The sequence below is a fragment of the Aureobasidium melanogenum genome (assembly GCF_000721775.1).
Source record: "Aureobasidium melanogenum CBS 110374 unplaced genomic scaffold scaffold_12, whole genome shotgun sequence".
Lineage (NCBI taxonomy): Eukaryota > Fungi > Ascomycota > Dothideomycetes > Dothideales > Saccotheciaceae > Aureobasidium > Aureobasidium melanogenum.
Window position 1 is genome coordinate 353,830 of NW_024470064.1, and position 25,970 is coordinate 379,799.

At 49.9% G+C, this 25,970-nt stretch overlaps 11 protein-coding genes across 11 annotated transcripts; 7 read left to right on the forward strand and 4 right to left on the reverse strand.

The window, feature by feature from the left end:
- Nucleotides 1-18: 18 nt before the first annotated feature.
- M437DRAFT_85095 (uncharacterized protein) lies at nucleotides 19-1,980 on the forward strand (the record flags this gene model as incomplete). The annotated part of the gene is made up of 1 exon (XM_041028236.1): nucleotides 19-1,980. One exon carries the CDS (start codon nucleotides 19-21, stop codon nucleotides 1,978-1,980), a length of 1,962 nt encoding a protein of 653 aa, XP_040879216.1.
- A 591-nt stretch (nucleotides 1,981-2,571) lies between these two features.
- On the forward strand, nucleotides 2,572-4,273 carry M437DRAFT_49896 (uncharacterized protein; the record flags this gene model as incomplete). The annotated part of the gene is made up of 3 exons (XM_041021914.1): nucleotides 2,572-2,605; nucleotides 2,656-2,762; nucleotides 3,074-4,273. The coding sequence occupies 3 exons, from the start codon at nucleotides 2,572-2,574 to the stop codon at nucleotides 4,271-4,273; spliced, it is 1,341 nt and encodes a 446-aa protein (XP_040879217.1).
- Nucleotides 4,274-4,512: 239 nt separating this feature from the next.
- Nucleotides 4,513-5,673, forward strand: M437DRAFT_50213 (uncharacterized protein; the record flags this gene model as incomplete). The annotated part of the gene is made up of 1 exon (XM_041021969.1): nucleotides 4,513-5,673. One exon carries the CDS (start codon nucleotides 4,513-4,515, stop codon nucleotides 5,671-5,673), a length of 1,161 nt encoding a protein of 386 aa, XP_040879218.1.
- A 154-nt stretch (nucleotides 5,674-5,827) lies between these two features.
- Nucleotides 5,828-8,326, reverse strand: M437DRAFT_75836 (uncharacterized protein; the record flags this gene model as incomplete). The annotated part of the gene is made up of 2 exons (XM_041026493.1): nucleotides 5,828-7,858; nucleotides 7,901-8,326. The coding sequence occupies 2 exons, from the start codon at nucleotides 8,324-8,326 to the stop codon at nucleotides 5,828-5,830; spliced, it is 2,457 nt and encodes an 818-aa protein (XP_040879219.1).
- Nucleotides 8,327-8,551: 225 nt separating this feature from the next.
- On the forward strand, nucleotides 8,552-10,824 carry M437DRAFT_75837 (uncharacterized protein; the record flags this gene model as incomplete). Its single annotated transcript, XM_041026494.1, has 6 exons — nucleotides 8,552-8,713; nucleotides 8,763-9,220; nucleotides 9,272-9,554; nucleotides 9,604-9,725; nucleotides 9,773-10,657; nucleotides 10,719-10,824. 6 exons carry the CDS (start codon nucleotides 8,552-8,554, stop codon nucleotides 10,822-10,824), a joined length of 2,016 nt encoding a protein of 671 aa, XP_040879220.1.
- A 94-nt stretch (nucleotides 10,825-10,918) lies between these two features.
- Nucleotides 10,919-11,572, reverse strand: M437DRAFT_85099 (3-hydroxyanthranilate 3,4-dioxygenase; the record flags this gene model as incomplete). The annotated part of the gene is made up of 2 exons (XM_041028237.1): nucleotides 10,919-11,441; nucleotides 11,514-11,572. 2 exons carry the CDS (start codon nucleotides 11,570-11,572, stop codon nucleotides 10,919-10,921), a joined length of 582 nt encoding a protein of 193 aa, XP_040879221.1.
- A 418-nt stretch (nucleotides 11,573-11,990) lies between these two features.
- On the forward strand, nucleotides 11,991-12,733 carry M437DRAFT_50041 (Ctr copper transporter; the record flags this gene model as incomplete). The annotated part of the gene is made up of 4 exons (XM_041021937.1): nucleotides 11,991-12,065; nucleotides 12,152-12,335; nucleotides 12,473-12,560; nucleotides 12,619-12,733. The coding sequence occupies 4 exons, from the start codon at nucleotides 11,991-11,993 to the stop codon at nucleotides 12,731-12,733; spliced, it is 462 nt and encodes a 153-aa protein (XP_040879222.1).
- A 195-nt stretch (nucleotides 12,734-12,928) lies between these two features.
- Nucleotides 12,929-19,462, reverse strand: M437DRAFT_50315 (Sec63-domain-containing protein; the record flags this gene model as incomplete). The annotated part of the gene is made up of 1 exon (XM_041021984.1): nucleotides 12,929-19,462. The coding sequence occupies one exon, from the start codon at nucleotides 19,460-19,462 to the stop codon at nucleotides 12,929-12,931; it is 6,534 nt and encodes a 2,177-aa protein (XP_040879223.1).
- A 931-nt stretch (nucleotides 19,463-20,393) lies between these two features.
- Nucleotides 20,394-22,109, forward strand: M437DRAFT_49839 (mitochondrial integral membrane protein-like protein; the record flags this gene model as incomplete). The annotated part of the gene is made up of 2 exons (XM_041021902.1): nucleotides 20,394-20,606; nucleotides 20,655-22,109. The coding sequence occupies 2 exons, from the start codon at nucleotides 20,394-20,396 to the stop codon at nucleotides 22,107-22,109; spliced, it is 1,668 nt and encodes a 555-aa protein (XP_040879224.1).
- Nucleotides 22,110-22,396: 287 nt separating this feature from the next.
- M437DRAFT_66636 (uncharacterized protein) lies at nucleotides 22,397-23,782 on the reverse strand (the record flags this gene model as incomplete). Its single annotated transcript, XM_041024797.1, has 1 exon — nucleotides 22,397-23,782. One exon carries the CDS (start codon nucleotides 23,780-23,782, stop codon nucleotides 22,397-22,399), a length of 1,386 nt encoding a protein of 461 aa, XP_040879225.1.
- Nucleotides 23,783-24,157: 375 nt separating this feature from the next.
- Nucleotides 24,158-25,941, forward strand: M437DRAFT_75843 (uncharacterized protein; the record flags this gene model as incomplete). Its single annotated transcript, XM_041026495.1, has 3 exons — nucleotides 24,158-24,317; nucleotides 24,369-25,351; nucleotides 25,405-25,941. 3 exons carry the CDS (start codon nucleotides 24,158-24,160, stop codon nucleotides 25,939-25,941), a joined length of 1,680 nt encoding a protein of 559 aa, XP_040879226.1.
- Between the last annotated feature and the right edge of the window lie 29 nt (nucleotides 25,942-25,970).

A 25,970-nucleotide genomic window follows, 5' to 3' on the forward strand; every position in this document is an offset into this window, starting at 1 on the left:
AACAGCTAGACTGGCACCATGGCTGCATCTCTCCCGGAAAGGGAGCGCGACCTGCTCCGGCGCATCGATGCTTGTGTCGACCGCATGCGCGCCTTCACGCCAGACGAACCCTACGTGCTGAGCATCCCTCAGGACGAGCCCAAATACCACCACCATTCCCATCACTCGTCCCAGATGTGGCGTACCAATACTCCTTTCCGCGCCGACGACGACCCGAACCAACAGTACCAGACCTTCTACTATCACGAGCCTCTGTCGGATGTCTTTCAATTACATCGCAACTCTCACTACCAAAAGGACAATGCCTCCGTCTCTTCTCAGCCACGCGAAAAGGAGAGCAGCACTCAAAGCACTCCTAGCATGCTCCCTAAGAAGAAGATTAGTCTGGCTGCTTATGCTAACAAAAAGACACTGCCCGATTCCAAGGACGACGACAAACCCAACAAACCTCACCACAACAAGACCCCTCCTGGATCGACATCTTCACATCCGCCCAAGTCGCGCGACTCTGCCAACCTCCCACGCATGCTCTCTCCACTACAAGTTCACCACCGCGACCGCTCACAACAGTCACAACAACCTCGACCTTCACCAAAACAAAAGCCGCCCAAACAATCTCTCCTACCACCTCGCCTAATATCACCTACTCTACCCCCAAGCATAATTGCTTCCTTGGATGCGAACCCATATCAGTCCTCGCGACACAAGCATGCCTCTAAACGCCTACCCTCTCCACTGCCGCCCGTCGCCGAGAAGTCGCGCAAGCATCCCCCAAACATTCCTGAACCCAAAACACGCGACTCACCGCAAGAAGAAGAGGATAAAGATTCCACGCCTCCCTCGCTTATTGTCAAACTCAGGATCCCCAAAAGCATGCGCAAAAACCTCTGTCGATATCTGCAAATGAAACCACAACCACAAGTCATTCGTGTGCTACCTCCAGAGAAACCCCCAGCCCAGGCTGAACCCACACCACAATCATCCAAAAGACCACGTCCGGCAGAAGAAGACAACCCGCTTCCAGAATCGAAACGCAAGAAGTCTATCAAGCCCGAGCCGACCAGCACACAAGCAGAGCCCAGTACACCTTTGCCCGCAACACCTGCAGCGCAGAAGGCCACACCCACTGCACGTAGTACCACTAAAGATTTGCGCACATCTGCTGCGATGAGGCGTGTCGAGTCGTCTGATAGTATTATCAATGGCACACCACAGTCTTCGCGTCAAGTCAATGGTGTCACTCGACCGTCTCCCTCGTCAAGCAACACGAAGACGGCTGAGTCTATCGCCTGGGACACCGAAGCAGCACGAGTAGGAAAGCTTGGTCGTGAGTTGAAGCATGCCGCCTCTGCACTGGAGGATCCAAAGTCTAGAAGCAGCCACGACGAACCAAGACTCCGCGAAACAGCAGCTGCCATGTCCCTGGAGTCGTTTTTGTTGTTCATGCTTTCCTTCTACTGCACAGACCGTGCGTTTGCTGCTCGCAACCCGCCTGCACCCATGGATGCAAGTCGGACTTGGGGAACCATACCCGCCTTCCTCAATTTCGTCCGCACGCGTTGTCAGTATTTCGCACCTCTTGACGGTGTTGCTTGTCATCTAGGCGGGGTTTGCAATGCACTCATTATGTTACGACTGACCACTTTACGCGAACGACCACAAGACATGACGCCCGAAGAAACGCGTACATTGCACAATGCTGCGTCAGCAGCCTTGAAAGCTTCGAAAGACGGCAACTCGAAACTACCTCTTTCAGCCATTATGTCTAATTTTCCAAAGTTGTGGAAGAAGGCTATGAACAACGGTTCCCATGCGAGAGGGGCAGAGGACGAAGTCAAGATTGGTCGTTATGCTGGTGAGATCAGTCTACCACTCGGCATGGACACTGAGCCTCTCATTGCAGTTCGAATTGGATATGCACTGCTGAGAGAATGGTGTGCCAGCAAAGGATTGAAATATGAGATGAAGCTTGGACTTTAGGCGACGGAAACGCTTGGTCACGTCATAATAACAACAACGGAGATGAAATGGGCGAGGAAGCATAGCATGGACTTTGGTGGGTAAGGCGTTTTTGATGAGCCAGGAAATATCTTAACATGGTCGCTTTTTGTCGACGAGGTCACCACTTTGGCGCAGCAGAGGTTTAGAGATCCACCCTATTCTCCCTCTTTTCTTTTGTTATATGGTCTTTTTGCTGTTGATGTACTCTGATACCCCTTGCTACAATAGGTAGACAAGATTATGCTATGCACTTTGATTCGAATCTACATGATCTGGTAAAGTCACTCGACCTGACCTTAACTTGTTCGCATTCATGACAACCACGGAGAATCATGGTAAGTTCTGCCACTTAGCATTCGTGTACTGAATCCATACCTTCTTCAACCTTGAGGTGCATCCAGGCCATGAGCTTTGATCAAAAAAATCACTTTAGCCTTCGGAGAACCGGGCCGAGCCGCTGCACGCTGAGGCACGTACAAATGACGCTTTCGCCGAGATCCACAATCTTGATGCTTGCCCGAGCCTTTCACTTCCTCTCATATCTCACAACCACTTTGCCATCTTTGAAACATGGCGCAAAGAGAGATTCCGGGTTTTTACTTCGGTAAGTATGTCTGTGATAAGAAATGATGGGTATTCTAACGGTGACATGAGCAGATGCTGAGAAGGGCAAATACTTTCGAGTGCAGGCAAATCATGTTGCGCCGCAGGGTGCTAAGTATTCGCAAGAAAATGTTCGCAAGGAGAAGGAGCAGTCTAGAGTAAGTCTTTTTCTCGTTTTCACTCTGAAAGATATTGGACGTTCCCGTGGAAATCTTTTGGGCCCCATGGAACTACTCTTGATTTCGACGAAGAGCCTCAACGGCTTTGAATTTCTATGCATCACCAAGTCAAACCAACCAACTGGACCTTCGAAATGCAGTCGCTCTCTCGATGGGAGTGGACAAAATCACACTTCACGAATCACCATGATGTTTTACTATGATGTCTACCTTTGACACTTCCCTCTGTCTTATCATTATGCATTTCGATCGAGGAATTTGTCATTATCAGATTCTGACATATTCTGCAGAAGCGCAAGAGATCCGCAGCCCACCGACAGAAACGTGAAACACAAACCGTACGTCGTTCAAAAATTCTAGACTCGGCATCAGCAGCCGGCATAGGCCTCTGGCGCGAACAAGGCCGTTCGCACTTTGCAAACTACGAAGCACGTATCTCGGCTCTGGCTTCCCAATTCCGCGGCTACGAAAGCCTTTCCCTAAAAAGCTGCGAAAGTTGCGGAAAACGCGATAACATCCACGATTTCTGTATCGATGAGGAACTGGATGCGATCTTGATGGCATTAGGTTCCAGAAATTTTGGACGGGTGCAGTGGATAGGGCAAGGGCAGAATACGTATGATGTCGCGGCTTTTCGGTCGGATATTTCTTCAGTTGCGGTTTCGCAAAGCAGGACGTTGGTTGCGACGGCGTATGACAGGGCACATCCGGGAAATGTGTTTGTGGCAGGCATGGCGGGGAGTATTGATATGGAAGGAGCACCGCCTATTCTTGATTCACCGGCACCAAGCTATTCCATGCTTGGAGGGGCTGAAACAGCACTTTGGACGGCAAGTCCGTCGCCTGCAGGGTCGGCGAGGGATGTGATTGCCATTGGCAGCTCGGAAGGTGTATACATGCTCAGCTCAAACGGCGACCCTCTCCAACACCATCCCCTCAGAGAAGACGTACGCTCGATTGACTGGCTTACTCCAAATGTGGCTGTCGGAGGCACAAGATCAAGTCCGGTATACCTGTGGGATGCAAGAGCGCGAGGCACTTCATTACGTTTCAAGCACACCAGCGGTGTGACTGGAGTCCGCAGCCTAGGCGATGGCTCACGAGTACTAGTTTCTGGATTCAAAGGCACATCCATCTACGACACACGCATGGCATCCAAATCAAAGGGTCCACATAGTCCTTCAGCAGCTCTGCTACGCCTGGCACCTACAAAGACAGAGCAACCTAGTGTGGCGATGGATCTGCTGGCAGATGCGCAATTACTAGCAACCGCTGACGATGACAATGTAATCCAATTGCACTCGCTGTGCAGCGGCAAATTGGTGGGAAGTCTTACAGGAGCCAATCCACGCAACGAAAAGGGAAGGATTTCGAGGCTGAGGTTCATTGGAACGCCCAATGGTACACCAACACTCATTGCATGTCAAGGGTCACGGCTTTACGAATGGTCCTGGGGAGGTGCTCTAGACACGTGGGATGATGAGGAATGATGGGATGAAGACCGGAGTCCTTGACATTATTGGTTTTCTTTTTCTTTGGGATAGCAGAGCATGGCGTTTATGGATTGCTAGAAGCATAAATATACCCTTGAATGATATTAGATATGGATGGTGTGTTCCATCTCTTCATACTCACTACTCAACTACGACTATGCATAGCTTGTGAAAACTTGCACAAAAGCACGAGCCAAGATACTTCCCAATTAGGAACTTTGCGACAGTGAATGTTGATGAAAGAGCACAAGAACACTCATCTTCACACAGACAATCCTCTGAACGGCTGCTGGTCCAGCGAAATCATTCTCAAGAGGAACTCAAGAGCTCATCGTTTTGATACATTCGCATCTCAGGCGACAATACCTACACAATCCACCAGCGCAAGCCCAGAACACTTGCAAACAACATCACACCTGCGCAACAACTACAACCTCGCCAAACGTCCCATTCCTCGAGAAGGTCACAAAGCAAAGCATCGAAGACAGGCCCTCCAACCATCCGCCAATATGAGCGACGCAGAAGACGATTACATGAACATGACCTTCACGGACGCCGCTCCCTCGGCCCCAAAGACTTCTTTACAGCGGCAACAAGAACGACGCCGTCTGGCCTCTCTAAAGTCACAACCCAAGACCAAGAAAGAGCTCGAAAAAGAAGCAGAGCTAGCCCGAGAAACCGCCCTCGCGACCTCGACACTCAGCAATCCTTCCTCAAAAGGCGCGCTCATGATGGCAAAAATGGGCTTCAAAGGCGGCGCACTAGGCAAGTCTGCAAACGCACGCACCGAGCCCATAGAAATCAGCATCAAAGAAGGAAAAGGCGGAATAGGCATGGACAATGAAAAAAAGCGCAAGATACGAGAACAAATGGAGGAACTACAAGGAAAAGAAAAGAGACAAAAAGCAGAAGCAGGAGAATATCGCGAAAGGGTTGCGAGGGAAAGAGAGGAAAAGAGAAAGGAAGGGCAATGGTGGGGTGCGATGAAAGTGTGTGAAAAGTTTGATACCGAGGAAGAAGTTGAGAAGTCAGGGAAGGAGTCAAAGAAGGATAAGAAGAAGGTTAATCTGCTATGGCGCACCCTAGCCTTACAAAGAGACCAAAGAGACAAAGAAAAAGTGCTCAGAAAAGGAGCGTTGGATTCTCTGTCTTCGAGGTGGACTGACGATGAAGCAGATGCAGACGATAAAGTGGCCATGGGAGTTGAAGTTGAAGATCTTGAAGATGAGGAAGATACAGAACTGGAAGAGTTTAATGCTTTGGAGGTGGGTGAGAGACTCGAGAAGACGGTGAGGTATTTGAGGAGTACTTATCACTATTGCTTTTGGTGCAAGTATAGGTATGCTGATGAGACGATGGAAGGATGTCCTGGTTTGACAGAGGAGGAGCATGATTGAAATGAACAAAGACGACGAAAAGACATTTGAGCGCCATTAAGCAAAGAATGAAGGAAGGCAGAGCGGTGTTTTTTATACACTGAGATGCTACTATACAGTATGATACCCAACCAAGGAGCTCAACTCCATACCTTATGCAAATGCAACATATATCTTACACAACATTTGAGCAATCCTTATCTCCAGTCTCAATATCCGGCAACTGCATTGCCATGGCAGCCTGGCGGATACTATCCTCCGCAACATCAGTATTTCCATGCACCCTCACCAACACCAATCTGATAAATTCAGAAAGCAGATTCAAAGCTTCCTCCTTGCGAGCCTCGACACTCAACCTTGTGATATCGATTCCATTCTCTGCAGCAGCTTCTGCACGTTTCTGAGCTAGCGATGCCATGACTTTAGATGTGTTCTTCAGCCGAACGGTAGAGGCAGGGACTTGTTGACGTCCTCTGCGGGCGCGGATAGTCAGAGGTTGGGACTCGGACATATTGGCGACAGCGATGAGAACAATACGAGCCAACTCCGGATCAGGGAACTCTTTGTACATTCGAGCTATACCATGCAGAGCAACCAAACACCCAGCAAAGTCTTTGTTCAGACAGAAACTGGAAATGATCTTGGTGTGCACTGTAGGGGTAAATTCTTTCATGGTCCAAGATTGGTGCAAGAGGGATTTGCTGTGGAACCAAGATGTCATGAGGCCGAATAGTTGGCGAGGGGTTGGGTAACCTTTGGTGGCTTTTTTATCCTTGTTCATTCTGGGGTTCAAGTGCTCCAGTTGAGCAGTCCAGAGGATGTTGTAAGTCTCAATGTCAGGGGAGACGTGTTTGGCCTCTGTGAGGAACGTTTGCCACAACTTCTTCTCGTCGTGGTAGGTGTTGAAGATCATGTTGAGGTAGTGGTTGAAGAAAGAGGTATCCATCTTGAATTCTGCCGGACGTCTCATGCGGTTGAGATGGTGGATGAGTGCCCATTTCTCCTTGACGGAATAATGGAGAGCCAGTACGTTGTATGTTTCCATGGTTCCAATGGGTACAGGACGTGTGAGATGAGCAGGCAATTGAAGACCATCATCTTCCGTGTCCCGAATAGAAGGAACGTTCTCGACTGGTTCACCTCTTGCCAAGCAACGACGTTTGTACGCTGCCTCTAGTCTTCGCTGAATCATCTTCCAGGCCATTTTTTCACCTCGGTCCTCGAGTTCTGGATTGCCAGAGCGGAAAAAGCCACCAATCAGTCCGTTGATATGTTTGGCATCTGGTTCGATGCCTCGTTCATACATCAACTCGACGACCTTCGTTGCAGCTTCGAGCTGTCGCATTCCGAGTAGCTTCTTGAGCCAGCTACCGAAGAAAAACTTGTTTTGCCATGGTACAGGCAAAGCACTCAAAGCCTTCAAGGAAATGGCGTTGACTTCGGCAGGGTCCGATAATCCCTCAGTCAAGCGTTCCATGCGCTCGTAAACTCTCTCGTAGGCTTCATCCATTCCCGAGGCACCAAGGAATTCTTCCGAGATTTCTTTGTTGGGACCACGCAACATCATGTCACGGAAGACAGCCAGAGCGTAATCCTTCTTGCCGTACTCGAGGAAGGTGAGCGAGACAACATCGTAATCCTCCATGTTCATATCTTCACCGAGCTTCTCACTCATAAGGATGTAACAACCGAAAGCCAATTCGTCTTTTCCGGCACGAAGATCCGCGGTAAGGATGGGCACGATGATGCGAGGATCATGCTTAGGATAGCGGTCGAACAGCTGCATCATGATATTGTTCGCTTTTTCGAGGCGGTTGTTCTGCGAGAAGAGTCGCACACCGAGGGAAAGGAGATTCTCGGAGGGAGTTGGGGTAGCATCATGGGCGTGCTGCCATGAGTACATGGCTTGCTCAAACTTCTCGAGGGAGAGTAGGGTTTCGATGAGAACCAGGGGTTGGTCGGGCATGATTTCGACATCGACTGAAGCCATGTCACGTAGAAGCTGTTCCATGTGATTCAGGCGTTCACGGTTGGTATCTGATTCGGCAGACTGAATGTCCCAGAGCAGCTGCCAGGCCTTCTTGGGGATCATGCTCGAGAGAGCAGGAATGCTGTACTTTGCACGGCCATACCATCTCCACAAGTCTTTTCTGCGGGCGACAGAATTGGGGTGAAGAGCAGCTTCTCGTAGAGCTGTGTTGAATTTCTTGAGAAGAGGCACAGTCAATGGAGGCATGTCCAGACTGACATTGAGACCGTCTACACGATCTGCCTCGAGCTGTTTGCGTTCCTTCAGCGCCTTCTCTACCTTTGCGCGATCCTCAGGCTCTAGGGCAGCCAGCATATCCTCGTCCGACTCTTCATTTTGGTATTCAGCAAGCTCTTTCTCCAGGGCAGCAATCTTCTGTCTCAGCTCTGCAGCTTCTAGCTCTTCGGGGTTTCCAGCTATACGGCGGGTAGCACCAGTGTCGACATCCTGTTCAAACCAGCGAATGGCTTCTTCCTCTTCGTCTTGTGGAGGTTTTCTAGATCTGGGGACAGGAGTGGGTTGTTGAGCGGCGAGTCGTCTGTTGCGCGCGATAATGCGTCTAGTGCTTGTGGTAGAGGCAAGGCGACATGCTTGCTGGAACAGTCGCGGTTGTAGAGTGCTTCTCCTCAGGCTGAAGACGTGCATCAAGTTTGCTGAGCATAAAAATGTCGGTGCAAGCGAAAGTTCTGGTGAAGCGGTTTGATTGTCAAGAAGCATCAACTTTTTTGCTTCTGACAACTCCGTCATTTCGGGTTGCCAACACAGCCGGATTGCATCGTTGCCAACACGACCCTGTCTAACACTCGGTCTAGCCTATGCCGAATCTTGTTTACACCTTGGGGAAAGAACTAAAGGTTCACTCACGACAATATGGATTTCCAAACTTGCTACGTCTATGATCCAGCCGCTCGTAATAAGGACAGGCCGGTGAAGAAACGCCGCGTTGAACCTCTACAAGGTCTACAAACTTCATGGCCTCTTCGTCGCTCCCTGTATCAACGATTGTGGGCCAAACAGCATGCTCAATTAAAGGTTGGCTTGTTCCTTCCTCGCTACCATCACAATCTAACAAGTCAATCAGAGCTTGCTCCTTGAGATCAACGAATCTACCATCAACCAGATCTCGAATTTTGTCGAATCTACAGATCCCCAACCCAGCCCTGGCAGAGTTTCTTCAGCAATCATTCTCACTGGTCCAAGTATTGCATCACATGCTTTACTGTTTTCTCAACTATCTACCAGCATTGGTCAAGCTGATGGCAGCATATTCGTACCCTTGACCTCTAACCTAGCACCAAACCTCAAGACCCTACTCAAAAACCTCATCTCAAAGGGAACTTCTGCCGAGACTCAATCTGACGATGAAGATGAGGCTGATACTGTCAAGCCAACTCGCAAACGTACACGTCTGTTGAATTATGACCTCCAACTCTTGTACGATTGCACTCAGGAGAAAGGCTTGTCTCGAGTGGTCGTTGCTTTCCAGGACTGTGAAGCCTTTGATGGTGCTCTCCTGTCGGATGCGATCGAGCTGTTGACGTAAGACCCATCTGAATCAGCACACATGTCTCTAGCTTACCTTTCGAGCAGTCGATGGCAAGACAGAATTCCTTTTATTTTCTTCTTCGGTGTGGCTACGTCCATCGAGAACTTTTCTGTCAAATTATCCAAGAAGGCTACTCGCTGCATCAAAGGTCAACGCTTTGATGTCGTCAAGGCTGAAAGTGCTCTTGAGCAAATCACTGATGCGCTGTACTCGCCCTTCGACTCGAACAAACTCAGTCTGTGGATGGGCCCGGGAATTTGTTCTGCCACACTGCGACGTCAACGTGAGCATATCCAAAGTCTCGATGCTTTTGTGGATAGTGTTCAGGTAAACTTCTTCATTGATGGTTGTCGAAATGTGTGCTGATCTGTTGTAGTATGCATACCTATCACATTTTTATGCCAATGCTCTTAGTATCTTCCTGGACGAGACTGTCACACTGGCCGATGTTTCACTTGAACACATAGAAGCGCTACGGAACCTGCCCTCGTTTCAGCAGTAAGTCCTGATAGTCTTCGTGATCCCAATCTCTCTGACAGTTTTAGACACGTAGAAACATTGCTCGAAGATGGCGAAGCGTCGATACCTAAACGCTTACTAGACGATAACGAGTACCTCCTTGAATATGTCAAAAAACAGATCTTGGCTGGACGTCAAGCTTTGGAGACTATCTTGAGCACGGTGGACATGGTCATGATGCTACAAAAGCGCATACCTGCGTTACAGCAACAGCTGAAATCAACTCTTCTGCTTGATGCTCTCGCCGGTGAACTTCGAGACTCAAACTTTGAGAGGAACATGATCATGTGCCTGAAGAAGGCGAACTCTGAAGCTATGCTGCTGACATTGCAGTATGTGTCGTCAGCCACCTCTGGGGACCTGCACAAGACGTGTCAAAAGTTGCTTAAAGAGCTTCAAAAACTGCAAGCCCAACAAAAAGACGGTGGAGCTCTACGCAGCGAACAGGATCTGCATAACGCTACTCTGAGAACAACAGTCGTTGCCAAAAAGGTCGAGCTGAGCAAGCAGAAATCTACCCTCACCAAGGGCGATGCCGCTTACTCTGACATTCTTCGTCGATTTGTGGAAGCTCTGGAAACTCACTTTGATGCAGCACTCATCAATCCAAAAGACCTGGTCTTCAACGAGATCTTCATGTACGATCTCAAGTCACCGCATCGCGATGTATTCATGCCTAAGCCACGAGCTGCGATCGAGCGTGCATTGGCTTCTCCTCATGATTATCTGGATTGCGAGTGCTGTGCGCCGGATGTGGGTACGGGTGAAGAGAATACATTGGCCTCTACTCAGCCATCAACCGCCATCCTCTATCAGCTCTATCTCGAAGGCGGAGCTTTGATGAATGTTGCTGATCTACGGACTGCGTTTGTCACGATTCTTGGTGATGATCAGGATGAGGTTTTGACAAAGTGAGTGTTTTCCTGAAGAGTGTGTCCCTTTGAGGAATCATATGCTAATCAATCATCTCAGTGCCCTGTTCCAACGTTCTCTGGCCGAGCTGCGATACCTTGGACTGGTAAGAGGAACGAGGAAGAAAGCAGACCATGTCATGAAGATTTCGTGGAAAGGAGTCTAAGTTCATGAATAACATGAATCATCGATCTATAAAGCGCAAGAGACACAAAGTCTTCCAAGTGTATTCGGCTTCCAAGTCGTCCGTCTCGCCTCAATCAAGCATGAGGACCAGTTCTCATCTTTTCCATGACCTCCGGCTTAGGTCTAACATCACAAATCTCACCACAGTTTCCACACTTCCTCGCTTCCTCATCCTCTCCAAAGTTGTTGACGGCATCTTTAATCTGACTTCCCAAGTCCGTACACACAAACGCAGCTTCATGAACTACACCCCCACACCCCTGACAATACCACCTGAGCTTATCAACCTCTCCCTCTGGTCTAGGCTGCTCAATAACCACACCAACCGTATCCGCAAACCTGACAGGGTTATGCGGGGTATTTCCGGGCAGGAGGAAAATCTCTCCTTCATCGATGTAAATGTCTCGGAACTCGCCAGAGGGTTCGACGGTTTTTAGAAGCATGCGGCCGCGGTATTGGTAGAAGAATTCGGGGGTGCTGTTGATGTGGTAGTCTGTTCGTGCATTGGGGCCGCCGACGATCATGACCGTCAAAGGGTCCGAGTAAACGCAGTAGTTGTTGATTGGGGGTTTGAGGAGGTGGGAGTTTTGTTCGAGCCTGTGATTGCAAGAGGTTAGCTAGCAGTTCCAAAAGGTGGGAAGGAGCTGGAGGAAAAGGCGAAAAACACACCATTTAGGGATATTCAAAGGGTTGCCCAGTTTAGTGGTTGTAGGTGTTGTGGTAGTCATGTTTGCCAGTCGTGTAAAGGCAGCAACTCGTGGTGCAAGCGGTGTTCGTAACGCGGAAGTTCTCTGTAATGTGTTTCTGCTCAGTGTCCTGAAAGTCTGCATGCTTTGATGTCTCGAGAATAATTACAAGAAAGAGAAGAAGTGACAATCCCAGTCCTGCGATGACAAATGTATCTGTTTTTCGGATAGGAAGTGGCTCCGCGTCATAGAAACATGGAGGGGCTCGGAAGCAAGGCCTGTTGCGGCGATTAGATAGTCGGAAGCGGGTGCTATCTCCGACCGGTCTAGCGGTGCTGATGGAGCCGGTGAGAGCATCGTAAGACGAGTTGGAATATCGATTCTATCTGTCGAACCACTCATTCGTGTTTTTTTCTTCAACATTTCGAGATCCTAGCTAGAAATCATGGATCACTCACACATGGACCACGGCAACATGGGTCACGGCGGTATGGACCATGGCGGCATGGATCATGGCAACATGTGCAACATGAACGTAAGCTCCTTGTCCCTCACCCATACCCAACCAAGCAACCCATGCCCGACCTGTACAAAAGATGACAGCTGAAACGTGATATATAGATGTTGTTCACCTGGGACACCAACAACCTCTGCATCGTCTTCAAATCCTGGCGCATCACCTCCACAATGTCTCTGATCTGGTCTTTGGTTGGCGTGATGCTACTAACCGCCGGCTACGAACTCGTGCGCGAAATGTCTCGCCGCTATGAGGCTAAAGTACAGAGGGAGATTGATGATATGCCGAGTAAGTGCTTAACCTCATCCCATTGCTGAATACCTTGTCTTTTGTCTCTTTTTGCCGTGTCAAACTCGAGATATTTTGGCTAAATCGGCATTAACTATCCAAAGATGACCAAGAAGAAAGCTCATTGCTCGCATCAGGACGCAACGCTGCCGACGCGTATGCAAAGTCGAAAACTATCAAGGCTGCTCTATATGCCATTCAGGTGTTTTATTCCTTCTTTATCATGTGAGTGTTTCCTACTTCTTGTTCTTCGCTGCTTGGAATGGTATACTCATGGCTATAGGTTGCTTTTCATGACTTATAATGGTTGGATCATGTTGTCTGTTGCTGTGGGTGCATTCGTGGGTTATTTGGTGTTTGGCAATTCGACTGTTACAAAGAGCGCTGCTTGTCATTGATAAGCAGAGAGCATAAAGACAGCACTACTTCACTTTTCTTGCGTTGAGATGGCATCGATTGTTGGTATTGAAGAAGGCATGATATTGCATTAATGTACAGAAACGCTTTGAATTATGAAAGAACTTCTACTTTTCTCCGAATCCTTTACATCTAGAATGAACAGCAACACGCTTATTTGCTTGTGGTTATATAACTCATTCCTCCATTTCCTCATCCTCGTCTTCTTCTTCGCCCTCTGCGGCGTTCACGCTGAACGTGGGTGCTTGATCAACACCAACATACGAGTCACTCATCAAGAACAAAGTCAAGTCGTGCTTGCCAGGTGTGGGCACAGTAAAGTCGAGACGAACCTTGAGCTCACGGCCAATAGTAACCTTTTTGATGCTGAGCAAGTTCTTGGTACTCTCCTCACCAACAACAAGCCACCAGTTCTCGGTCTTCTGAGCAGGGTAGAAGGGTGCGTGAACAGTAAGGTTAGGTTCTTGATCCTCATCAACATCGCGCTCAATGCTGACGTTGATGAAGCTAGGCTCGCCAGCAACAACGTTCTCGGCATCTTCAAGCTCGAAGTTGAGCTCGACATTGGGGTATCGCTCGTTGGTGAAGCGAGCGGCATCTCCCAACTGTTGGTTGCTGAGACCCATACTCTTGACCAACTTCTCGTAGTTGGGGTTCTCAGACGGGTCCATGGCATCCATGAACTCGAAAATATCGTTGATGCCATTGCTGTTGACAGCTTCGATAACCTCGGGCTCGAAGTGGGGAATCTGCTTGAGTGGTGAGTCGCGATCCCACATGGATTGCACAACCATTTGGCTCATCTCCATGGCGCTCATGGCGTTGAGGTGGGCTTCTGAGGACAGTACATCGACACAAGCGCTGAGCAAGACGAGGACCTTCTTGAGAATCAGCTCTTGATCCTTGGCAAGATCCACGGGTAGTTGCATGCGCGAGAAGTGGGCTTGCAACAGGATAAATGCCTTGAAGTGAGGGGACTCGAAATTGACCTCGGCGAGCTTGACAGGCACGCGGTCGTAGATGCGCGACAAAATACGCTCTTCGTGACGACGAGTCTGGATGTCCTCGAACTCTGTGGCTGCAGTCACAATCTCGAGAATGCCCTTCAGCTTGGTGGTCTTCTTCAATGACAACAAGAAGGTCTGCATGGTAATGAAAGAGATGTTGTAGTATCCGGCAATCATGGCAGCGTTAAGTGGCGTGATTGAACCATCGTCCTCCTCGTCGACCTCAATGATGTTTGCGTCGGTCAAGTCCTTGAGAGTGGACTCGATAAGCTCTGAGAGGTGGTAGTTGAAAGCGTCCTGAGTTGTATCAGTGAGACCATAGAAGCTGGGGTTGGCCATCAGACGACGGTAGAAGTAGGTGTAGGTGAACCAGTTGATTGCATCCTGGGTGTCTTCAATCGTCTTGGTGCTGATCTCAGTGACAAACACATCGTGCAAGAAGGCTTGCAACTGACTCTCAACTGGTAGTGCTTCGGTCAAGAACTTCTTATAGTAGTCTCTCTTGACAGCGGGGCACATCAGGACACCACGTGCTTTCTTGTCTTCCATGGGTCTGCCAGCCTTGCCGAGCATCTGCAAAATCTCACTGATAGGGTAATCGATGTAGCGGTGCTCACGACCTTCGAAGAATTGGGTGCCCATGACAATGACCATGTGAGCTGGAGTTTGCACCTCCCAAGCACAATCTCTTGACACGAGCATCACCTGGATGGCGCCAGCCTTGAAGAAGTGCTCAACAGCACGCTTGTCGAAAGGACTAAGAGCCTCGTGGAAGTAACCAATACCATGCGACAAAGACTCGGCCAATGCGCGTTCGTTGATCTTCTCCAAAACAGAAGATATATCTTCGAGGTCGGCGTTTAGGAAGCGATTCTCTTGGTCATCGGCGACACAAGTTGCCAGTAGGTCAACAGCAGTTGCGCGTACCTGTTTACGATTCGGGACGAATACCATGGCAGGATGACCGGCAGCAAGCTGTGTGATAGACTGGTAGACAGGCTTGACCATGGCCAGCATGAGAGAGGGGAAGTGGGGAATGGTGAAAGGCTGAATGTGGAGTTCGAGAGGAATCTGGCGGTATTGAGGGCTGAAGTTGAAGATAGTGTGCTTGCTAGCTCCGAACCACTCACCAACATCACGGGCATTGGAAAGAGAAGCACTCAAACCGATAATGCGCAGGCCGTTCTCGAGTTGCTTGCTGATCGCGTGACTTCGAGAGACGACAGTCTCATACACGTAACCGTTATGTCCTCCGATCATGTGTAGATCATCGGCAATAACTAGAGTCACAGCTTGAACATTCTTTCTGCGCTGCCACATACGAGACATCATGTCCCATTGCTGGGGAGTAGCAAGGATAAGATCACCCTCTCCAAGCAGCTTGAGGTCAGCCGTAGTTTCACCGATCAACTTGACAATTTGCTTGCCACCAGCAATTCCGGTTAAGCGAGACTGCCAGTCTTTGTAACGAGCGTCGATCGCTTCTTGGAAAGGTGCAATGTAAACAGCCTTGCCATCTCCTTGACTCCAGTGGCGGAGAAGAGCGAATTCAGCACAGACAGTCTTGCCGCTACCGGTCGAAGAGCCAACAAACACATTGTCGTCAGACGAGTACAAGGCGTTGAAAGTTTGAGTCTGAATCTTGTTGAAACGTTCCCAATCAGGGTAGAGGTTGATGAACTCATCACGCTTGAGGGCAGCGATAGGGAGGGGCTGCAGGTCCAAGAGAGGAGTGTGGGCAGGGAACTTCTCGGGAAGGATAAGCTTCTGGAAGGACACAGCCAGACGAGCCTCAGAGTGCATCCATCGGTCCGACAGAACAGTGATGAAGTAGTTGGGCGGCATGGGCTCGGTGATGGGTACGGTGAACTCAACTAGATGCTCGTTCATCTCGGCCTCGGCGTACTCCTTGCGAAGGACGAATTGGTCGTGGAACAGAATCTCTTCACCATCACAGTCCTCTACGAGAATCCAGAAGCTCTCAGACTTGCCATGAAGAGCCTCATCCCACTCAAACTTGGGTGAGATGGTGAGCTCAACACGAAGCATGGTACGTGTCATAGGTTGTACTTGAGCTTGGATTTCTAGTCGAGGGAACTTCTGTACCAAAGCACAAACTTGTCTACCGGCTCTAGGCAGACCGAGAAGCTCTCCCATACGTGGAGGGTCAAGGTCAAAGTAGCTCGACCATGGCACATCGATGCGCTCAGCCTTGCGGACGATGTCCGCAGGGCATTCTGGGAACTGCCTGAGGGGCGACATGGTTGGCCACATGCGCTTCTCGGCCATCTTGCAGAGATTGAGAGCATCCTTGACCACCGAAGCCAGACCCTTCTTGAGAGCAATCTCGAAGACGGCTCTCAGGATACGACCAGCAGATTGTGTGACGTATACCAAATCAGCCATAAGTGCAAGACCGTCAAGCTTGAGACGAGACACGTATGCTTGAAGCAAGACATTGATCTTGCAGTGGGGCTCATCAATGGTTTCCTTGACAGGAATTGGGACTCTGCCAAGCAGCTTTGCAAGCTCAAGCTTCTCGTCTTGACGAACGGGAATGTACTTGAACTCCTCACTGAGTGCGAAGACACGGAACAGCTCGATAGGCGTGATCGATGGCTGGATCTGTTGGTTGTACGTCAACATAGACTTATGAGTGATGTAGTAATGCGATGCAATGCGACCAAGCTCTGTAGAGACGATTCGTCCTGCGCGCTTGTCATACTTGACGAGGTTTGCCTGCTCCAGAAGCAAAGCCGCGGAATGGATCAGGTCAACTCGCTTTTGTTCGAGAGTTTCGTCATCCTCGTAGTCGGCCCCGACTTGATATAATGCTGGTGATCGCAACATACGCACAAAGAGATACGTGTAGCCCAGCCACTCGACACCCTCATCACGGGTGCGGACATTGCCCAAGACAACCTCAGCATTGAGATTATCCGCCAACTTGCTAACAAGTTGACTCTCAATCGGAAGCTGCTGGTTGAGTAGCGACAGGTAGTATTGGATTTCCTGTTGCGTAGTGATGATGATACCTTCACCATACGTGTCGTATTGTGGACGACCGGCACGGCCAAGCATCTGAAGTACGTCTTGAGGAGACAACTCGACCCAGCTACCTTTTTCAGGAGAGTAGATCTGAGTACCTTTGATGATGACTGTGTGAGCAGGAAGGTTGACACCCCAAGCGAGAGTGGCCGTGCAAACAAGAACCTGAACATCACCAGAAGCGAACAATTCTTCAACGGAGGTACGATCGGCTCTGCTCATACCAGCATGGTGAATGCCGAATCCGTAGGGGAGCAGATCCTTGAGGTCGGCATTTGTCACACTCTCAGCTTCCTCAGTCAAAATTTCTCGACTGGCTGCATCATGCTTCAAGATCTGGCCGATTGTTTCAAGCTCGAGGGCCTTATCACGGATGTACTTCGCTGTCTTCGCTGTCTCTTTACGAGAATGGACGAAAATCAGCATCTGGTTACGTTGCTGGCCAACTTGCTCGAGAACCTTGTTGTAACAGATGTCGTTCATGGTCTTGAGTTGCTTGATCGCCTTCTTCTCGGTGACACCGATGAACTCCTGCTTAAGTGGACAAGGTCTGTAAGTGCCATCAAAGTGGAAGAGACCCTTATTCATATCGACTCGCAGGAAAGTGGCGACATCGCGGTAGTTGGGAAGAGTGGCACTGAGACCAACAATGCGAACAGGTTCACCAGTCTGCTCGATCTTACGGATCTGTCTACTCACGATACTCTCAAGAACCGGGCCACGGTCGTCATGGAGCAAGTGAATTTCGTCGATACAGATCAAACGCACAAGGTTAGTGTAGCTGGTATCAGTGGCCTTGCGAGTAATGACGTCCCATTTCTCCGGCGTTGTCACGATGACTTGAGTTTCGGCAATCTGTTGCTTGGTGAGTTGACGATCACCAGTTAACTCTGAAACCTTGATGCCGTAAGGTGCCAAACGCGCGCCAAAGTTTCCAACCTGTTCCTGGACCAGAGCTTTCAAAGGAGCAATGAAGATAATTTTGAAGGCGTCCAAATCAATTTCACCAGTCTCGGGATTGCGGTGCTTGCCGATTTCGCGCAGCATAGCGAGCATAGCCACGTTTGTTTTACCGGATCCAGTAGGTGCACAAATCAGCATGTTGCCATCATCCTTGAATGCAGTGGGGAAACATCTTGTTTGAATGCGGTTGAGCTCCTTGGAACTTCCAAATCCAATACGAGCCCATTCAGGCAATTCTGTTGTTGGAAGGTTGGGAGTCTCAAAGTCTTCGCGCTTACGCTTAGGTGCCGGTACATGGATCTCATCATAACCCTTGAAAGTGCGCTTGGTTGATCCTTGCGGCAACTTCACACTGGGGTTAGTCATGAGATGGTTTCCTTGATCGAAGACGAGGTTTTCCAGATTGATATTTCGGCTGGGTTGCAAACCACCAACAAGTCCTTCTTTCTTCTCTTCAAGGGCGGCAGGTTTTCCAGTTGCGGTATCCAGATCCATAAGGTCAAATTGCATCTTTCCTTGAGCTTGTCCATCGGTCCCTTGTTGACGCGTCTTTAGCTCCTTGAGAATGCTTCCGTGTCCGGCCTGCACCATCTCGCGCTCAACAGCCACGCGAGCAGGTTCATCCTCACCAGCTCTTCTCCATCTCGTCACCCATACGACCTTGTCTCTATTCTTGACAAGCTTCGAGACCAGCTCGGGGTGCTCGTAGTCGAAAAGTTCCATCAGATCGTTCTCAACGTCGCGCAATTGTTTTGCCTCGCCATCCTCGTTCAGGCCAGACATCATATCTAGCGCTTGTGATGTCTTATCTTGTTGGATATGTGCATCCTCGTAAAGCTGGCCGATTTGTCGTTGTAACCAGAAAGCGTCGATTTCGTGAGCGGGTATAATATCCTCTTGGTCGGCCTTTGCTGAACGGCTGGCGGTTGGAGCAGAGAAAACAAGATCCTCCTCGTCGCCTTCTGCAGCCATGTCTTCCGCGTCTTCGGCACCTGTTGCAACGACGTTCTCTGGATCCTCGGTGACATCCTCATCATCTGAATCTCCTTCTCCGTCGCGAACCTCGTAATTTTGGCCTTCCTCCTCATCTTCGTCGCCAAAGTCAACAGCGACACCTTGACGGTCATCGATATCATCGCCTTCACCGGCGTCGTCTGCATCACCCATATTTTCGTCTTCATCCTGTGCGTCATAATCGGTGATCTTCTTGCCCAAGTTGACAAGTTCGTTGTATTCTTTTGATGAAAGATTGACACCGATGATATCGTCGATTTCCTTCTTCTTGTCGAAGTCTTTCAGGTCCTGGTCCTTCAGATATTCCAAGATGCTGTCAGTGGCACTGGCAGTGATGTGGAGGCCATAATCGCCTCCCATCTTTTGCGCGACTAATGTGTTGATCAATGTGTAAGTCGCCTGAGTGGCAGGTGTGCGAGGACGATATCGTAGACCTTCGATGTTGAGGTCTGCTTGTGAAAGAATGCCAGAGGCGCGAGCACTTTGAGCGGGTTCTGCTCTCTTGCGCTTCCTTTGCGCATCCTGGGCGGCTGGCTGAGCAGGAGCGGCTTCGCGAGCATTGCGCGAGCCCATATCGTTCAAGTTGATGCGACCAGCGAGCGACTCGGGATCACCAGTACTGTCATCACCTCGGCGCGTGATGAATCGACGGTCCGCCTGGAGGACCAGGTTGGACATGGCCGAGTACTTGTACTGGTTGAGGCGCTTTGCATCTTCATTTTCGGCCATTGTGAATGTTGTATAATGGTTAGATGGTATGGAGGGGCGGGCGACAGACGTAGACGGATGGCTCCCTACGCGTGTGCTGCCTTGATAGATTGCTTTCTTCGACTCTGAGCTTCACCTCCAGCGGCGAACATTTTGGCTTGGCATTCGCGCTTCGCGAGGACACCGCAGTCACTCTTTCCGCCGAAGAGCTAGTGGCTTGGCAGCGAGGATGACCCACATCGATGCCTTCATCTGTTGCCTTCATAATGGAGTCGAAACCTTCGATGGTCATTCAATCGCTTCGGTTGACATTCCCCTACTCAATCTATCCACCGCCCTTGGCGCTTCGATCGCCTTAAGCTTCTATGATCGACCGACTTGCCCGTCCGCTTCTCTGAAGCACAGACATAGTTTTCCAAGCTCAATTAGAAGTGGATAACAAACAGATGTGCTTTGCTTAACTAGCGTAAGGCAAAGCGGCCCAGATCCCGACTACAAAGATTGCATGCATGTCACTGTTCTGATATGACGGTTCGGCATATAGTAAGATATGAAGATGCTGGCATGTCAAGCTGTGAGTCTGACAGAATGAGGACAAGAGATTTGGGATTACAGCTCTTGTGATACGGACGAGCATACGATCCAATTTTGACTTCAAAGTTCCAGGCCCACGCATCGGTTATGAAAATCACATGCGTTCCATACGAGGGCGACGTTGATCATGATTGACGTTCGCGGGGATGCATAGCGTCATTGTGGCTGGGTGCTTGATTTCCCGCTGCGCTGCCTGGAGCTCCATGGAGCGTTTCCTACAAGATCTTGACCGTCCCTCGTTCTTCTTCTTATTCTGACATTAAACTTTCGCCGGCAAGTACAAGGTACCTGTCGCACCTATAACAAGATGGTCTCTCTGTGGGGTTCGAAGAACAATGACGATGAGCAGCTCGACGATGGCTCAACCACGCCCAGAGGCTCGACCGAAGACAGCAGACGTCCTCCGTCGAGACGTTCCTACGAACGAAGAGAGCGTGAAGCAGACGAGAGAACCAGACTCTTACCGCCTCAACCTCGTCCTCCTCACTCAGATGGCTACCTAGATCCCGACGACCCAGCTGTAAGTCAACGCTATCATGTCGTCGTATAGTTGTGCTGATTGTCACAGGTCTCTCCCTACAACCTGTGGACTATTCGCTTCTTGAGATATATCACTGTCCTTTTCTTCCTCATCAACTTCATCTGGTGGGTTTTGCTGTTCGTCAGTATCTTCGTCTCTCCTCCCGGTCTGCACACCAGAGGCTCTGGTTTCTTCGACTTCTCTTACACCACCCTCACTGCTGGTAATCTTCTGGTCGCCATCCTCTTCTTTGCCGCACCCGCCAAGGGCATGCGCATCACTATGGGAATCATCACCGCCATCTTGGCTATCGACCTGATCATGATCCTTGCCATTCCCCGCCTGAGAGTTGAAGAGGGTTGGCCGGGCATTGCTTCGATTGCCTGGGCCACTCTTATCGGCCTTTGGTGTGTCATTACCGATCGAGTTGTGGCTTGGGGCAAGAGGGAAGAGGAGGAGCGTCTCACTGGTCGTGCTGAGACACGCAGGACACTGCGTGAGTGGTTGGCCGTTTCTATTGCAACCTTGATCCTCATTGTTTATGCTGTTATTGCCGTCCTCATGACCGCAACTCTTATCCTGCGCGCTCGTGACGCTACTCTGCCTATGGACGGCGACAAATACTATGTCGACGGCGACAAGTACCAGGTCCACCTTGCTTGTCTGGGTAACGTCACTTACACCCCTGATGGCGTTGCCAACCCAACACTCCTGCTCGAGGCTGGCGAAGGTCCTTCCGAGTACGACTTTGAGCACTGGGCTTATGCTGCTTGGAAGAATGGCACTATTGACCGCTACTGCTACTGGGATCGTCCTGGCTACGCCTGGTCTGACAGCGCCCCTAGCCCTCACAGCGCTGGTATGTCTGCCGATGCATTGTCTGAGGCTCTGGCCGTTGCTGGTGAGGAGGGTCCCTTCATCTTGGTTTCTGCTGGCTACGGATCCATTGTTTCACGCATCTTCTCCGCTCGTCATGTCCGCAACATCGCCGGTATTATGATGATTGACCCTCTCCATGAAGACCTTCTTCACCGTATTGGAGGCCCGTACAGAGGCTTTGTTCTCTGGGGCTGGGGCATCCTCTCACCACTTGGTCTCCAGCGCAACTTTGGCGCCATCTTCAACGGACGCACTCGTGAGGACCGCGTCTACGGTCGTTCGGCTTACCAGGGTGGCAAGTTCATCAAGGCTCAGCTCCAGGAGAACCTCGTCGCCGATTCCTTGACCAAGAACGAAGTGGCTAGCGCCCGTACCATCCAGACTCCTGATGTTCCTCTCGTCATCATCAGCAGTGGCATCAGCAACCGCCGTGACAGCGAATGGGAGCGCAAGCAACGTGACCTGACCAAGCTGACTGAGAACTTGATCAGCTGGGATGTCGTCAACAAGGCACCCCACGAGGTCTGGAGAACTCTTGACGGCAGAAATGTCATGGACAAGAGATTGAAGGATATTGTCAAGCAGGGCTACAGAGCCTACTCGATCGACGAGGAGGAGGTTTAAGATTGTGGATAGCTATTCTCATGACCATCTCGAGCTTTTTTCTTCGTCACGAAATGAAATGGGATCACGGCACAAGCGTGGTGGCGAGCAATGAATATAATGTCTTTACTTTGTCTCTTTCACTCTTGCATTCACATATCCAGTACATAGCACTTGTTGCATTTGATGTTCAATGTTCTTCGCGTTCCAGCTTTCTTTGATACGGCTTTAACAGGTTCGATGAATAATTTCCTAGTCATAAGGATCTACTGCAACAATTACTCAAGTGACCTATGCCAATCCAGCTCTCAAGCATCGTCGCTGTGCAACAAAGGCGCATCCTCACCATCCCTGTACTCTCGCGAAGTAAAGAAACGAGTCAACCTCCTCTGGCCACTCCACTGTCTCTGCTTCGCCAAATCCGAAATCTGCAAACCCCAATGCCACACCATACCAGCAATAAAGCCTACAGCATCATTCTTGAACGCCAAACACCCAGCCACGGTAACCAACATAACAGCCCACCGATTCTTCTTCTCCTGCTCATTGAACTCACGTCTCTTATCCGCATTTCCATCTTCATTCTCCTGTTCTGTTTCTTCCCAGGCATCTTGTACGTCATCTAATGATTGACCGACTTTAGCCAACTCAACTCCAGCAGCTAGGACCATAATCCCCAAGAGGCTTTTGGGAAAGCGTTGGAGGAGGGGGATAATGGATTCGCCGGCTGTTAAGCCGAGGACAAGTTTTACGAGACCGAGGAGAATGATGCTGGCGCCGCTGCGGGCGCCGAAGCGGTATTGGGCTGCGAGGCCGCCGGAGCCGTGGCAGACGGGCATGGCGCCGAACCAGCAGCCGATCAGATTTGCGATGCCTACTGAGAGGCCGATTTGAGTGTTTGAGGGGGTAGGAGGGTAGGAGGGGAATAGGGATGCTGAGAGGGAGGTTACAGCTAGAATGCTGTTTAGGGTTGTGAGGGGTAGTTGAGGGAGACCGGCTTCGAAGGCGCCTTTGTAGAAGTCTTTGGGTGAGGGGACGTAGGTTCTTGGGTGCCAGGTTTGGAAGCCTGAGGGTGTTGATGAGTGGGAGGTCCTGAGTTGGATGCCAGCGAACATAAGTCCGAGTATGAAGACCAGCAGAGCGTATGGGACTCGTGGCACCAAGGAAGATACAAGGAGAAAGATGAAAGCAGCCATTGCCCATAGCCAGTTGTCTGACCAGTTTGGACTAACCCAACCGAGTGGCTTGAGAAGACTAGTCCCTGCTGAAATGACCAGGGCGAAGCCAGCGCCCATTTGAATACCTCTGACGACAGGGATAGGTACCACACGTCCGAACCATTTGAGAAGGCCTGTGAGACTGAGAAGTGTCACAACTCCTCCTACAAACAGACCGGCCGAGATATTCTCAGTCTTGGTATATGACTGACTGATGGCAATGGCGGCTATAGCTTTCATAGGCTGAACAGGTAGTGGTATACCAAATGCAGCTCCTGTCGCTATGTTTGCAAGTCCAGAAAAAACTAAAGTAGCAGATAACGATATGCTCTTAGTCAAAGTGAGAGCGATGAGTAGAGGTAGTAAAGTTCCCAGATCGCCTAGAGCTCCAGAAAGTTCGTTCAGCGGCTGTCTTCTTAGTGTGCGTAGGTTGTGCTTATTCACGCTCCTCAGATGAGAATAGATAGATGCCATCATGATGGTTCTTCGCTGATATGCGATGCAATGCAGAAAGATGTATGTTGAGGAAAACGCTCGAAAGATGCAGAAAATATCATTCAAGTGAGGTCGCAAGAATCGATTGTAAGCACAAAGAAAGGCCCGTGACCCAGCCACGTAGGTCTCGTGCGGATTAGAAATATATTGGTTGGTCACAAACAAGGACGACGATAGGGCCTCGGAGATGTCACTAAGTCATAGCGGTGACGCTTGTGGGGCCTGAGCTTGCTGCGGGTAACCCTGCTCTTGGGAGCTGGCACCAATATCGGTCGCGTCTTCCGTGTTGCTTTGAAACGCGTCTCCCAAGAACTTCTTGACCACTAATATGTACATTCACAGAAAGGCGACGTGAATATGTCACTACCGCCATCTTCACAGGTCGCTGTGCCAATTCCGAGCTCACAAATGGTTGGAACACCTGAGCCAGCAAAAAAGCTCAAGAAATATCGACCAGTAAAGCCACTACCATTTGAGCTTCGAGATATCATCAATGTCTATATTGAAGAAAAGCTTTGTACAATCTCGCCTGAAAATGTCTGCTTGAAGCTTCTCTAATTTGGCCTAGTCTCACAAGCTCTTCCATTACTGTTGAACACACTCATCGCAGGCACTGATGGCACTGTCGATGGAGAAACCTTACCCACTTATGTGCCATCTCCTCAGGTACTAGCAGTCGTTGCCACCTTAGCTGTACATCCTATCTGGACAAACCGAGCCACAGAACCGGATAGTGTAAAGACAGCTAACGATGCACTATTCTTCCTCAAACATGTCAATTCGATTGTTGGTGCTGCCAACGCCAACTTCACCTCAGCCTTCAAGTTTCTGGACAAGTTTGACTCTCGGGACAGGCGACGACGTACTGGAGATCACGCTGTCGGCACAGAAGATGAACACAAGTTCTCGATCAACATAGCTAACAAAGGTGCACTTTGGAATCTTGCCGAGGACTTTTGGGCTGTGATTGGATGGGCTTTCAACTGTTCATGTCAGTACCCAAAGCGATGGGAGAGGTGGAGATCTTGGCTCAATTTTATGCTCGACGTGCTTGAAGATGATCTATGCGAACGAATCTCAGGTGCCGAACCCCTCAGAGACAATGACAAGGAAGCAGCAGCCAATACCTTGCTATCGGAGAGTCTGATTGCGCAGTACTGTCTTACGGCAGGTGACGGTAGAGCCGGCAAAAGAAGAGTCATGAGAGCGATTCTCGCCAACGGTTGCAAGAAAGACTTGGATGAGTTTCGTGAGATCTGGAAGAACGAGACCAAACCACCTAAAGAGAAGAAAGCGGAAGAACGAATGCCGAGGAAAACGATAGATTTCGACAAGGAAGAATACGCTGATTACATGGACATGGATGAATCTGAAGAAGAGGAAGATGATCTGCCCTCATCGCCTAAAGCAACAAACTCGACACGTCAGTCGCGTAAGAGAGGACGGCCATCTTCGTCTACACCAGATCCGGATGTGGACAATGAGTATAGCGCATCTTCAGATTATGGTGGATACGAAGCCGTACGACTGCGTCAGCGCTTGATCGCTCTGGTAAGCATCACCTTTTCTTCTTGGTAGCGGACATGCCATCTAATGCCCAGTAGCTCACGCAAATCTCGCTCCACTACGAACATGCCTTTATGGAAGTCGAAGACTGTTTCGACCTAGTAACAGAGTTCCTCCGCCCTCTGCCATTGGACATCTTTATGCTGTTCGTCTCACCACCAACCCCCTGGCTAGAGCCCCATTCACACGCTTTACTCTGCCAAAATCTGCTTCGCCCAATCATTTCCTCAGAAGCGCCTATCTATCATGCCGACACCATGTCACAGATCCAGTTCGAAAAACACTTTTTGCCTTACTCTGCAAACTACACCAACTATGTCGAGAACGCACGAGTCAGTCTGCTGGTAGAAGCCTTGTTGAGATTGTTGTTCAAACACTCTGCACTGACTGTTAACAACAGTCTAAAGAAAAAGCTGGATGAAGGAATCAAGGCCAGAGAAGCAAAGGCAAAGTTCGGCGTGAGGAAGTTGGTAGGCGTCAAGGAAGCCGAAGAAGAGAAAGCTGTCAAGATTCTGGCGAACAGTGCGATGAGGATGAAAATGGTGGTGCAGGTTGCCACTGCTCAACAGCAGTAGGTTGTTGAGAGAAACAGATGTTGGTGTCA